General features: G+C 44.8%; 1 protein-coding gene across 1 annotated transcript in view; it reads right to left on the reverse strand.

The window, feature by feature from the left end:
- grin3ba (glutamate receptor, ionotropic, N-methyl-D-aspartate 3Ba) overlaps positions 1 to 16,000 on the reverse strand; it is a 145,624-nt gene that overhangs the window by 19,299 nt on the left and 110,325 nt on the right. The window contains exon 7 of the mRNA XM_066662397.1: positions 12,923 to 13,074. Within this exon, the coding sequence (XP_066518494.1) occupies positions 12,923 to 13,074 (152 nt within the window). The remainder of the gene's footprint in view (positions 1 to 12,922; positions 13,075 to 16,000) is intronic.

Raw genomic sequence — 16,000 nt, forward strand, 5'->3', positions numbered from 1 at the left:
TATATAGACTTTTCTTTTTTTTTTTAAAAATGTTAATTCTGTTAATATGTCCTCACTGTGTTTTCATGTACTGTCCTTTTAAACCCACACCACCACGCTGTAGTCACATGATTCTGCCCCATCCAATCTGCCACACAGTGGAGAACCTAAACATGGAGGAGGGCCGAGCGACTCAAGCAGCTCTTACTGCATCTCTGGTTTGGACGTGTTTTGACTTTAGTGAAAACAACACTGGAAACACTGATAAAAAATAGTTTTAATCCTCCAGTCTGTTTCACACTGAATATGAACAGAGCATGGCTCAAACACAGAGACAGAGCTCCCAGCCACATCAGAAACACATATCCCACCTTTAAAGGGGAACGTCTACCATTTTGGATGTCTCCGTCACTCCAGAGAACACAGTTCCACACACCAGAGGAAATCCATCCCTTCAGAGAACACAGTTCCACTGTTCCACACACCAGAGGAATGCCATTCCTCCAGAGAACACAGTTCCACTGTTCCACACAGCAGAGGAACTCCATCACTCCAGAGAACACAGTTCCACAGCTCCACACACCCGAGGATCTCCATCACTCCAGAGAACACAGTTCCACAGTTCCACACACCAGAGGAATTGCATCACTCCAGAGAACACAGTTCCACAGTTCCACACACCAGAGAAACTCAATCACTCCAGAGAACACAGTTCCACTGTTCCATACACCAGAGGAACTCCATCACTCCAGAGAACACAGTTCCACTGTTCCATACACCAGAGGAACTCCATCACTCCAGAGAACACAGATCCACTTTTCCACACACCAGAGGAACTGCATCACTCCAGAGAACACATTTCCACTGTTCCACACACCGGAGGATCTGCATCACTCCATAGAACACAGTTCCACACACTAGAGAATCTCCATCACTCAAGAGAAGACAGTTCCACTGTTCCTCACACCAGAGAAACTCCATCACTCCAGAAACACAATTCCCCTGTTCCACACAACAGAGGAACTGCATCACTCCAGAGAACACAGTTCCACACACTACAGAATCTCCATCACTCCAAAGAAACACAGTTCCACTGTTCCACACACCAGAGGAACTCCATCACTCCAGAGAACACAATTCCACTGTTCCACACACCAGAGGAACTCCATAACTCCAGAGAACACAGTTCCACTGTTCCACACGCAAGAGGAACTCCATCACAACAGAGAACAAAGTTCCACCCTTCCACACACCAGTAAAACTCCATCACTCCAGAGAACACAGTTCCACTGTTCCACACACCAGAGGAACTCCATCACTCCAGAGAACACAGTTCCACTGTTCCACACACCAGAGGAGCTCCATCACTCCAGAGAACACAGTTCCACTGTTCCAAACACCAGAGGAACTCCCTCACTCCAGAGAACAAAGTTCCACTGTTCCACACACCGGAGGATCTACATCACTCCATAGAACACAGTTCCACACACTAGAGAATCTCCATCACTCAAGAGAAGACAGTTCCACTGTTCCTCACACCAGAGAAACTCCATCACTCCAGAGAACACAGTTCCACTGTTCCACACATCAGAGGAACTCCATCACTCCAGAGAACACAGTTCCACTGTTCCACACACCAGAGGAACTCCATCACTACAGGGAACACAGTTCCACTGGTCCACACACCAGAGGAACTCCATCACTCCAGAGAACACAGTTCCACAAACCAGAGGAACTCCATCACTCCAGAGAACACAGTTCCACTGTTCCACATACCAGAGAAACTCCATCACTCCAGAAACACAGTTCCACTGTTCCACACAACAGAGGAACTGCATCACTCCAGAGAACACAGTTCCAAACACTACAGAATCTCCATCACTCCAAAGAAACACAGTTCCACTGTTCCACCCACCAGAGGAACTCCATCACTCCAGAGAACACAATTCCACTGTTCCACACACCAGAGGAACTCCATCACTCCAGTGAACACAGTTCCACTGTTCCACACACCAGAGGAAACCCATCACTCCAGAGAACAAAGTTCCACCCTTCCACACACCAGTGAAACTCCATCACTCCAGAGAACACAGTTCCACTGTTCCACACAACAGAGGAGCTCCATCACTCCAGAGAACACAGTTCCACTGTTCCACACACCAGAGGAACTCCATCACTCCAGAGAACAACGTTCCACTGTTCCACACACCAGAGGATCTGCATCACTCCATAGAACACAGTTCCACACACCAGAGAATCTCCATCACCCAAGAGAAGACAGTTCCACTGTTCCTCACACCAGAGAAACTCCATCACTCCAGAGAACACAGTTCCACTGTTTCACACACCAGAGGAACTCCATCACTACAGAGAACACAGTTCCACTGTTCCACACACCAGAAGAACTCCATCCCTCCAGAGAACACAGTTCCACTGGTACACACACCAGAGGAACTCCATCACTCCAGAGAACGCAGTTCCACTGTTCCACACACCAGAGGAACTCTATTGCTCCAGAGAACACAGATCCACTTTTCCACATACCAGAGGAACTCCACCACTGCAGAGAACACAGTTCCAGTGTTCCACACACCAGAGGAACTGCATCACTCCAGAGAACACAGTTCCACACACTAGAGAATCTCCATCACTCAAGAGAAGACAGTTCCACTGTTCCACACACCAGAGAAACTCCATCACTCCAGAGAACACAGTTCCACTGTTCCACACACCAGAGGAATGCCATTCCTCCAGAGACCACAGTTCCACTATTCCACACACCACAGAAACTCCATCACTCCAGAGAACACAGTTCCACTGTTTCAGACACCAGAGAAGCTCCATCACTCCAGAGAACACATTTCCACTGTTCCACACACCAGAGGAACTCCATCACTCCAGAGAACACAGTTCCACTGTTCCACACACCACAGGAACCCCATCACTCCAGAGAACACAGTTCCACTCTTCCACACACATGAGGAACTCAATCACTCCAGAGAACACAGTTCCACTGTTCCACACACCACAGGAACTCCATCACTCCAGAGAACACAGTTCCACAGTTCCACACACCAGAGAAACTCAATCACTCCAGAGAACACAGTTCCACTGTTCCATACACCAGAGGAACTCCATCACTCCAGAGAACACAGTTCCACTGTTCCATACACCAGAGGAACTCCATCACTCCAGAGAACACAGATCCACTTTTCCACACACCAGAGGAACTGCATCACTCCAGAGAACACAGTTCCACAAACCAGAGGAACTCCATCACTCCAGAGAACACAGTTACACTGTTCCACATACCAGAGAAACTCCATCACTCCAGAAACACAATTCCACTGTTCCACACACCAGAGGAATTCCATTACTCCAGAGAACACAATTCCACTGTTCCACACACCAGAGGAACTCCATCTCTCCAGAGAACACAGTTCCACTGTTCCACACACCAGAGGAGCTCCATCACTCCAGAGAACACAGTTCCACTGTTCCACACACCAGAGGAACTCCCTCACTCCAGAGAACAAAGTTCCACTGTTCCACACACCGGAGGATCTGCATCACTCCATAGAACACAGTTCCACACACTAGAGAATCTCCATCACTCAAGAGAAAACAGTTCCACTGTTCCTCACACTAGAGAAACTCCATCACTCCACACACCAGAGGAATGCCATTCCTCCAGAGACCACAGTTCCACTGTTCCACACACCACAGAAACTCCATCACTCCAGAGAACACAGTTCCACTGTTTCAGACACCAGAGAAGCTCCATCACTCCAGAGAACACATTTCCACTGTTCCACACACCAGAGGAACTCCATCACTCCAGAGAACACAGTTCCACTGTTCCACACACCACAGGAACTCCATCACTCCAGAGAACACAGTTCCACTCTTCCACACACATGAGGAACTCTATTACTCCAGAGAACACAGTTCCACTGTTCCACACACCAGAGGAACTCCATCACTCCAGAGAACACAGATCCACAGTTCCACACACCAGAGAACCTCCATCACTCCAGAGAACACAGAACTACTGTTCCACACACCACCGTTGGGAGGTTTACACTAATCTGGATGACTCTTGGTACTGTGGTAGATCTCCATTTTCATTATGTACACTAGGGCTGGGCACAAAAGTTAATCGAAATTGATATTCAGAATGTATACATTATATAGACTTTTCTTTTTTTTTTTAAAAATGTTAATTCTGTTAATATGTCCTCACTGTGTTTTCATGTACTGTCCTTTTAAACCCACACCACCACGCTGTAGTCACATGATTCTGCCCCATCCAATCTGCCACACAGTGGAGAACCTAAACATGGAGGAGGGCCAAGCGACTCAAGCAGCTCTTACTGCATCTCTGGTTTGGACGTGTTTTGACTTTAGTGAAAACAACACTGGAAACACTGATAAAAAATAGTTTTAATCCTCCAGTCTGTTTCACACTGAATATGAACAGAGCATGGCTCAAACACAGAGACAGAGCTCCCAGCCACATCAGAAACACATATCCCACCTTTAAAGGGGAACGTCTACCATTTTGGATGTCTACATTCAGAATCTTTGTGTCTTTTATGGTGGAATAGTGTGCAACTGTATCTTGTTGGTGTGTGAAGTGTAACTTGTTTGTAAATGTTTATTCACTGTTCAAATTGCCACAGAAACTCATTTGTAACTCGAGCTATTTTGTAGCTCTTTCGCTCTGTGTTTACTTTCATGCAGTTAGCACTCTCCTGAATTGAATTTTTTCCGGAGTCAGTTCCTCCTTAAGTAATGTAACTGTATATTAACTGTGTCCTTCACACCGAGTCTGAAACTGACGGAATGTGATTTTGAAATAGAACCTGTTCTATATTCTGCATTGACAGATGCGTTAAAAATCAGGCCGACCAATCAGAGTGCCATTGTCATGGTTTCAGACCAAACAAATGAGCAGGATGGTGGTGTCTGAACAGCTCGTTTTGTTCGTAGCAAAACACAAAAGCTTACAACATAACCAACACGCTGAGAACTAAAATACGGAGGTTAAAGAAAATGTAATCCCTTTTAATGAGAGGACACACAGAAGCAGAACCTCAAACTCCCCCCAGTAACCTTTGGAAACATTGCTGAAATCCATGTGTGTTTTTTCGAGACTGGGGTGGAGTCAGTGTGGCGTTTAGTTGCAGTGTTAACAGTAAAAATGACAGATTCATCAATGTTCCTACTCAATAAATTCATTTATTCATCATGTTTCAGTGCATTCCGGTGATTTCAGAGTGCTGAGACATAAAAAACCTTTCGGACGTGGTGTGAAGGTTCAATTGTCTTAAAAAGTGTATTTGTTTTTTTTACAGATGTGTGAAAAGTCTGAAAAGGCCTTTACCCAAAATCCTCACCCAATATACTCATCTTGGTTCGTGTCTTTCCCCTTTGTCTAAAAACCTCCAGATGGTGTTTCTCTGCCTTGAGCAGAGAGTGAGAAATCCTAGCATACTGGACTGAGACACTTTTTTTATTTTAATTAAAATCATGAACACTGCCTGTAAGCCTGGAGTATGTTTACAGTACACAACAAACAACAACAAAAAATAATCACTCATTAATCATAATTGAGGTAAAATGTTCAATTAATTGTGATATAGATTTGCGCTCATATCGCCCAGCACTAGTACACACTGTGCTCACACTGAGAGAGAGAGAAAGAGAGAGAGAGAGAGAGAGAGAGAGAGAGAGTAATAAATCACAAGCTCTGTTTAGCTACTTTAAAACACAGTATCTTTGCTAAATGGGCTCTGAGCCCCACAGCACCATCTCTCATACTCTCTCTCTCTCTCTTCTCGGGCACCATCTCCCAGTAGCCTGAAGCCCTGCCGTTTATTTAGATGCTTTATCTGTGGGTGATTTTTCAGCCTGTCACTCCGGAGAGCGCCTGCTCCTCAGAGCCCTGATAAGCATCACTGGATGATGGATGATTTCAATGCTGACCAGCAGGGGACAGAGCCGCCACCAATCAGCATACAGCCAGAACGCCTTCATTCCTGTTGAACACAGGAATGACCCGGACCTGGACTTGACTTGTTCATAGGAATGGAGACTGCAGCGTGACTCGACGGACAGACTTGAGGATTAAGACTCTCTGTCATAGGTCCATAGGTCCATAGGCCCCGCACCGGGTGACTGTCTGTCACCAGGACCCTGGAGCTGTGACCAAGACACTACCTGCCTACCTAAAAACTAAAATATGTACAATAAATAAATACCAGTAAACAACATGAATGGTAAATACAGTGTTAATCTGTTGCCCCATATTTACCCCCAGTTTCTGCTCCTTCAGCTCAGTCTCTCTGCAGTGGGAAAAGTTTCTGGACACAGACAAACTCCTCAGACATGAGCGTGTCCACTCTGTGGCTGTCTCGTTCTCACCCTCAGGATGTTATTGTGATGAAGGTGTTATAAACCTGCTGAGAGTCTTCAGCATCTGCACCTCATCGTCATGACAACAGCCCGACTTGGTTTGAATACATACCAACGAGTAGTGACATAAAACTCTGAGACATAGAAAAATAAACTGCTGCTCTAAAGCAAACACATCCTGAACAAACTCCATTCAGAGTACTCTGAATATTACAGTGTTGATCCACCAACCCACACACTGTGAAACAAGATCCCCCAGTCAGTTTACTGTGTGCTGCTTAGGTCAGAAAACAGGGGATCGTAACAAAAACACATACACACACAGACATCAGGATATAAACAGGTGAAAAGTGCTTGCAAAGACATGGATCACACACAAGCACACACCCCTTTATACACCCTTTATACCACTTTTTAAACCTTGTTTAATCCCTGGAGTCCACACTTGAACATAAACATAGGCTCATGGGCAGCTGCTCCAGAGCATCTGCATGTAATGTAATGGTTTTCTTTGGAGATTTGGGACATTTACCATACAAAGTGTGTAAATACATCTGAGGACATCTGTAGTTTTGTCAGAACTGGGTCTTCAGAAATTGTAGCAGTAAAAATCCTGTGCACAATTTATGGCAATTTTATTTATTGTGCTCTGAATTTTAAAGATAATAAAATCATTAGAGTAATGAAATATAAAATGTATCATGAGTATTGCACAGGCCTCAGTTTTTCTGCTACATACATCGTGAGTTAAACACACAGTGCCGCAGGTTTGGACGACATTCCTGTATCTGTTTCCTGCATCTCTCAATGTTAAAGACACGTTTGAAAACTCTAAGATCCAATTAACTCTCGTCTCTCGCTTTGATCTTCAGAAGAAACGTGTTTTACACCAGCGCCGTTCACCCCTGTCGGATCTAGGTCCTGAAACCTGGCCAGGACTCACCCCCTCGTCTCCTGCATACAGTCCCTCGACTAATCCCTCCACTGTATTCCAGACCTGGACTCGGACCAATTAGCTTCTGAAGAGCTCCCTGTAATTTAATTAACGATGAGGAAGAAGAGGGAGAGGAGAGGAGAGGATGCAGAGAGTGGAGGAGATACGAGCGTGAGTCTGCATTCAGAGTGACTGTGTAAACAATACTGAAATAAACAATCAAAGTAAACAATGATAACACATTCAGCCCTGGGAGGAAATAAACAAAGTAATTTTGTTTTTCTTAATTAAACATGAAAAATTAATAATAAAAAATGAAAAACAGGAAAATATTCTCCCGCATTTTAATAGCGACTCCACAACCACAAATTATACACAATATACTGCAAATAAACTGTTTACTGAGCTCTCTCTCTCTCTCTCTCTCTCTCTGACCAAGACGGAATCCTGTCTGACAAATTGTGCAACCACAGGAACTCCAATTCCCAGGAGACAATGAGAGATCGCATGGTGCTAATAGACAGCTCCTGCACCAATCAGAGGCCGCAACAGCGCCGTCTGGTGTCTGGGTCCAGTATGGCCCTCTCTGCATTTCAACTCTTCTTTTCATGTAAACTTCCTACATGAAAGTTACAGGACAAGCCTTTTCACAAACCTCCAAATAAAATAAAGAGCAATTATTTTAATCCACAGTTTACATTTGACATGTGCATATTCACCTGGGGGAATAAGGACGCTATCACTTATTACCTAGAAGAGGGCTTAGAACTGAAAGGTCGTTGGTTTGATTCCCATGACTGGCAGGAAAATTGGGGGCAGTGGGAGTGAAGGAACAGTACCTCCCTCCTCCTCCCTCTATCCACAGCTGAGGGGCCCTTGAGCAAGGCACTGAACCCCCAAACGCTCCCCGGGCACCAGGGATGGCTGCCTATCAGCTTTCATTGTACATTGTACAATGGCGAATTACTGAACATTTACATTTTGACATTTCAAATGGATTGGTTGAGAAACACTGTGCTAAAGGATGGGGTAACATTGTATGAGTTGCCTGCGTCGGCTGCGGTCTGCAGTGAGTGGAGATTTATGGCAGAGGGGAGCTGGTTTACAGGGCGTCTGTCCTGTTGGTGTTTGGCTGAGCGCCAGGCTCAGAGACATTGTCCTCCAGCTAGCAGCGTCCTGATATAATATCTGTTCTTCCTCAGGAAGACACTCTTTTATAAACAGATAAAAATATTATTATTAATAAATAGTGGATACTTTAAAGTTTCCCCATTGCTGACATGAAAAATGTAAACTGAACGAGCCCAAAGTCATCATGCACAATAGAGTCAGCAAGAGAGGTCTTAACTCTGACCCTAGCTATGTTCTCTGGAGTGATGGACTTCCTCTGGTGTGTGGAACAGTGGAATTGTGTTCTCTAGAGTGATAGAGTTCCTCTGGTGTGTGGAACAGTGGAATTGTGTTCTCTAGAGTGATAGAGTTCCTCTGGTGTGTGGAACAGTGGAATTGTGTTCTCTGGAGTGATGGAGTTCCTCTGGTGTGTGGAACAGTGGAATTGTGTTCTCTGGAGTAATGCAGTTGTAAATGTGACAATACCTCAGGATTAATGCAGGTTATACTAGGTGCTATAAAGCCTTATGAGCACATTAATGAAGCCTCGTGAACACAGACGTGTTTCTAAACATCTACAGACCTGAACAAAGCCCAGCAGGGTGAATAATAACAGCGTCTGTGATGAAGAATGAACTTTCGTCTGTCTCTAAAAGGGAAGTGTGTGGCATATCTCAGAGAGATGACTATATTTTTGAGAAATGTGGAAACCGTGCAGATTTGATTTATTAGATTGGATGGATTTGACTCGTCTCCGGACTCCGTCTCTAATGAAGTGAGAGCAGCAGAGACAACGTGGAGTCATGTAGGAGCGCTGCAGGTCCTGAGAGGACAGACTGATGGAGTGTGTGTGTGTGTGTGTGTGTCTGTGTGCCTTCAGGAATGAGGACGGATGGTAGTGACACGGCGCCTCTCTGAAAAAAAGAGCTTTTAAATTTAAAGGAGACGTCTCCCTCCTTTTAAACATCAGGAAGAAAATTTGTGAAGAGCCCAGTGCCCAGCCTTTAAAGACAAGAGTCTCTAATAAAGTGTTAATGAAGGGTTAACCACTGATCATTGAAGTGTTAATAAAGGGTTACCTGATTAACCTTAGGGCCAATAAAAATAAATAAATAAAATGTATATACAGTCATTTATAGTCTGTAAGAGCTTATCCAGTTAAGGGGGGCGCTAGTCCTTCACAAGGTGAGACACACTCACACATTAACTCACACCTGTGGACACATTTGAGTTGCTAATTCACCTACCAACGTGTGTTTTTGGACCTGTTATCCACCTATGGAGCGGGAATAGAGCAACATCCTCATCTCTGTTCATGCTTTTCAGCATTCAGCATTCAGCAAATCAAGCGCTGTGGGAATTATATGAAGCCATAAGCGATTTCCAAGACACACACCCGGATGGACTGTTTATTGTTGCTGGAGATTTTAATCATGCAAATCTCAAGAAAGTGTTCCGTAAATTCCACCAGTTTGTGAACTTTGCACATGCTGGATCTTGTTTACACAAACGTTCCAGATGCGTACAGGGCAGAGCCCCGCCCCCATCTCGGATACTCAGATCACATGTCTGTTATGCAAATTCCTGCATACAGACCCATCGTCAGGCGATCGAAACCTGTTCTGAAAGAGGTGAAAATCTGGCCATCAGAAGCAATCTCTGGTCTTCAGGACTGTTTCGAGTGCACTGACTGGGACATGTTCAGAGAGGCTGCAACTTACAACAGCACAATCAACCTGGAGGAGTACACATCATCAGTGACCAGCAACATCGAGAAGTGCATCGATGATGTGACCATTTCCAAGACCATCACCATCCGCTCCAACCAGAAGCCATGGATGAATGCAGTGGTGCGTGAGCTGGTGAAGGCTAGAGATGTCGCTTTCAAATCAGGTGATAAGGCGGCCCTGAGAACAGCGAGGGCCAAACTCTCCTGAGCTATCAGAGAGGTCAAATCATCAACAGCCACTTCCAGAGCAGTAGAAACACTCGGCGCATGTGGCAGGGCATCCAGAGCATCACCAGCTACAAGACTACACCACCTGCTTGTGACGGAGATGCTTCCCTACCAGACGTGCTGAACCATTTCTACGCATGGTTTGAGGCACAGAACAACGTAAAGGCGAGAAAGTCCACCCCTTCCCCCGGCGACCAAGTGCTGTCTTGTACTGCAGCCGACGTGAGGAAAACTCTATGCAGAGTCGAACCGCGGAAAGCTGCTGGACCAGACAATATTCCTGGCAGAGTGCTCATGGAATGTGCAGACCAGCTTGCTGATGTCTTCACTGATATCTTCAACATCTCTCTGAGCAGCGCCAACATGCCTCAAGAACACCACCATCATCCCTGTGCCTAAGAATTCTTCTGTGTCCTGCCTCAATGACTATCATCCCGTTGCACTCACTCCTGTCATCACAAAGTGATTCGAGAGGCTCGTCGTGAGGCACATCAAAACCCTACTTCCCCCCACACTGGACCCTCTACAGTTCGCGTATCGTCCTAACCGTTCAACAGACGATGCCATATCCACCACGCTTCACCTGGCACTCACCCACCTAGACAAAAAAGACACATATGCCCGAATTCTGTTCATAGACTTCAGCTCAGCATTTAACACCATCATTCCTCAGCTCCTGATCAGGAAGCTGAATATACTGGGCCTTAACACTCCTCTCTGCAACTGGATCCTGGACTTCCAGACTGGGAGACCTCAGTCAGTCCGGATCGGTAGGAACACCTCCAGCACCATCACACTGAACACTGGAGCCCCCCAGGGCTGTGTGCTCAGTCCACACTGCTGACCCATGGCTGTGCAGCGATGCACAGCTCAAATCGTATCATCAAGTTCGCTGATGACACGACTGTGGTGGGTTTCATCAGTAAGAACAATGAGTCAGCATACAGAGAGGAGGTGCAGTGACTAACTGACTGGTGTGAAGTCCTTGAACGTGGACAAAACCAAAGAGATGGTTGTAGACTTCAGAAAAACAAGGGGTGAGCACTCGCCGCTGAACATTGACAACTCTGCTGTGGAGATGGTCAAGAACACCAAATTCCTTGGTGTTCACCTAGCGGATGATCTCACCTGGTCCACTAACACCAGTAACATCAGAAAGAAAGCCCAGCAGTGCCTCTGCTTTCTGCGAAGGCTGAAGAAGGTTCATCTCCCACCTCCAATCAGAGTCATCGAGAGCATCATGACCAGCTGCATCACTGTCTGGTTTGGGAACTGCACTGTGGCAGATCGCAAGTCCCTCCAGCGGATCATGAGGACAGCTGAGAAGATTATTGGTGTGTCTCTTCCCTCCATCACAGACATTTACACCACTCGCTGCACCCGCAAAACACTCAGCATTGTGGGAGATCACACACACCCTTCACAAAACTTCACAAAACACTGGTCTGATGGACTGAAAATGACATACTGAAAATGAGTGTACTCAAATCCAGTTTACATCATGGTACATCCAGTTACCATTTACAGCACAATTACATATTAAATTGCAGTGTCTCTGCCCCCCCCCCCCTGTACTTATGGTTTTTGTATTATCGTGTTGTATTGTATGTATATTGTTTTGTATTTTTCTTAGCCATGTCTTTTGCACTTTATTGTGTGTGCACTGTTTTATGTTTGCACTAGCTTTGCACTAGTTGCACTTTAATGTTGTGTATTGTTTTATGTAGCACCTTGGTCCTGGAGGAATGCTATTTCATTTCACTGTGTACTGTAGACACTGTATACTGCTGAAATGACAATAAACTTCTTGAACTTGAACTTGATTTGGAGACTCTCTATTGTCCTCTAGATGCTGTTTTTCTGCCGTGAGCAGAGAGAGAAAGCCTAGCATACTGGACTGAGACACTTTGTTTTTACCCATTTACAGACACTGGGGCTTGGTAAACACATTAGACCGGTTTCCAGCGCAACCCGACTGGACAGCAGCAAATGGAAAGGAAACATCCTCAGAGTCTTAGAACAAGTTATTTTTTTTAATCATGAATGTTGCCTTTGACACTAGGGTCCTTACCAATGAGTCTTTAAGAACAGTTCCTTAACAAAGTGTCCTCATCAACCCATCCTTAGCATCATGACCACAGTAATGCATATTTGTCATTTTTCCTTGCTTACATGCACTAAACACTTTAAAAAGGTGTCCTGAGAAACACATCACTGACACATCTGACACTGTGTCTTTAATAAAACATCCATCCAGAAATAATCATCCAGCATCCGCACCTGAACCCTAGTATACCTAAGCCTCAATGCCAGCAGATCCTGACAGCAATGTTCCTACATCCTCCATCCTCCTCAGCACAGACTCGCTGCAGTGAAGAGGATCACACGCTTGATTTCAGAAGAAACTCTGGATAAACCAGTGTCCATTTTCCATAGTGTTATTAACTAGAACATGCCATAACCATGGGGGGCATCACAGCACACACACACACACACACACACACACAATCCTACAGGAATCCCACCTCAGTCACAGCGAAGGCTCTTTTCCCACACGGCACCACTTTGTACCACTTGTCATGAAGCATGTCCATGTAGCCGTCCGACTTGTAACGGCTAACAAACTCAGACACGTTACGGGTCAGAGGAGAATTCTGGGGCAAACCAATCCCATAACCTGAGAGAGAGAGAGAGAGAGAGAGAGAGAGAGAGAGAGAATTACTGTAGGCCATCGTAAATAAACCTGAAAGACTTTCAGAACCACTGACACAAATCTAAATGGTGTCACGTGCAGTACACACCTACGTTAATAACAGCAGTTTTTTTTATATCATCTGTGTGCAGCTCTAAAAGGCTTTGGCTCTATTTTTGCTGCTTGCTGCGAGTGGCAGACTGTTGCTAGGGAGAAAAATGCCACAATGCTGAGTATGATCGAGGCCCTTATTTCAAACCTTTACAGCACCTTCAGTACAAACCTGGAGAAAGGTGGGTGAACTAAGTCACAAATGCTGCTGAGCGATAACCAGTCAAAACAATGCTGAAACAGCCAATCCGTTTGTTTCACCATTTCCAGGTCCAATCACAACGTCAGGTCCCAGGTCATACCTTCATAAGACCTGTGTGTTGAATAAAGCTTGAATAAAGTTGGGAGTGGCATGGTGGCGCCACAGGTAGTGTCGCAGTCACACAGCTCCAGGGACCTCCGGGTGACTGTGAGGAGTTTGGTGTGTTCTGTCCGTGTGGGTTTCCTGCCATGGTCCAAAAACACATGTTGGTAGGTGGATTGGCGACTCAAAAGTGTCCGTAGAGTGAATGTATGTATGTATGTCTGCGTTGCCCTGTGAAAGACTGGCGCCCCCTCCAGGGTGTATTCCTGCCTTGCACTCAATGATTCCGGGTACGCTCCGGACCCACTGCAAGCCTGAACTGGAGAACCGGTTACAGATAATGAATGAATGAATGAATAGAGTCCACGACACAGAGCAGCAGTTTGGAAAATATGTCACATTTTAACCGAATCAAGATCTTAATCAAATATGAGATAAACATCAGTACTCTAACTATGCTGCAGCATAATGACAGACTTCAAGGGAGCTGTTCCTGCTGATGTCGCCTTTGGCTGCTCACCTGGGGCTTTCTGATCCACTCTGTTATCTGTTCTGAAAGCAACTCTGTAAAGCTGCTTTGTGACAACACACAGGACATTTAGCTGTTCGCTGAACTGACTGCTTTCCACACTCTCACACACAGCTGTCCACTGAAGGACGAGGTTCCTCAGTTCCGTGAGGTGTTTCTGGAGGTGTAACGTGTAATGTGAAGTGCTAGTGTTATGTAAATTTTTCATAAATTCATTTACATTAAAACTCCCCCAATGCCAGTACCAATACCTGAAACATTACTGGTCCCGGTACCAGAACAAAACCAGTATCAGTATCTGTGCCAATATCAGAACCAGTTCAAATTCAGTACAAATACAGCACCAGTATTAATCTCAATACCAGGACCAATAATAATATCTATACCCAAAAAAACCAAGCAGTATTGGTACCAGTACCAGTACCATTAGAACCAGCACCAGTACCAGTGTCATTATTACCAGTGTCATTAGTAACAGTACCAGTACAAGTACAAGTACCATTACAACCATTACCAGTAACAGTTAAACTGCCAGAAACAGTACCAGGATCACTAGTATCAGTACCAGTACTAGTTAAACTGCCAATACCAGTACCAGTGTCATTAGTACCATTACCAGTATCATCCGAAAACGTACCAATACCAATTAAACTGCCAATACCAGTATCATTAGTACTAGGACCAGTTAAACTGCCAGTACCAGTATCATTAGTACCAATACCAGTTAAACTGTCAGTACCAGCACCAGTATCATTAGTACTAGTGCCAGTTAAACTGCCAGTACCAGTACCATTAGTACCAGTACCAGTATCACTAGCACCAGTTCCAGTTAAACTGCCAGCACCAGTATCTATAGTACCAGTACCAGTTAAACAGCCAGTATCAGTATCATTAGTACCAGTACCAGTTCAATTGCCAGTATCAGTATCATTAGTACCAGTACCAGTTAAACTGCCAGTACCAGTATCATTAGTACCAGTACCAGTATCACCAGCACCTGTATCAGTTAAACTGCCAGTACCAGTATCATTAATACCAGTACCAGTATCACTAGCACCGGTACCAGTTAAACTGCCAGTATCAGTATCATTAGTACCAGTACCAGCTAAATTGCCAATATCAGTATCATTAGTACCAGTACCAGTACCAGTTAAACTGCCAGCACCAGTATCATTAGTACCAGTATCACCAGCACCTCTACCAGTTAAACTGACAGTATCAGTATCATTAGCTCCAGTACCAGTTAAGCTGTCAGTACCAGTGTCATTAGTATGAGTACCAGTACCAGTTAAACTGCCAGTATCAGTATCATTAGTACCAGTACCAGTTAAACTGTTAGTATCAGTATCATTAGTACCAGCACCGGTACCAGCTAAATTGCCAGTATCTGTATCATTACTACCAGTACCAGTTAAACTGCCAGTACCAGTATCATTAGTACAAGTACCAGTAACAGTTAAACTGCCAGTATCGGTATTATTAGTACCAGTACCAGTTAAACTGCCAATACCAGTATCATTAGTACCACTATCAGTATCACTAGCTCTGGTACCAATTAAACTGTCAGTACCAGTATCATTAGTACCAGTACCAGTTAAACAGCCAGTATCAGTATCATTAGTACCAGTACCAGTTAAACTGCCAGTACCAGTATCATTAGTACCAGTACCACTACCAGTTAAACTGCCAGTATCAGTACCAGTAGTACCAGTACCAGTATCACTAGCACTGGTACCAGTTAAACTACCAGTATCAGTATCATTAGTACCAGTACCAGTTAAACTGCCAGTATCAGTATCATTAATACCAGTACCAGTATCACTAGCACCGGTACCAGTTAAACTGTCAGTACCAGTATAATTAGTACCAGTACCAGTACCAGTTAAACAGTCAGTATCAGTATCATTGGTACCAGTACCAGTTAAACTGCCAGTACCAGTATCAGTAGTACCAGTACCAGTATCACT

The sequence above is a fragment of the Hoplias malabaricus genome, chromosome 1, assembly GCF_029633855.1.
Source record: "Hoplias malabaricus isolate fHopMal1 chromosome 1, fHopMal1.hap1, whole genome shotgun sequence".
NCBI classification, from domain to species: domain Eukaryota; kingdom Metazoa; phylum Chordata; class Actinopteri; order Characiformes; family Erythrinidae; genus Hoplias; species Hoplias malabaricus.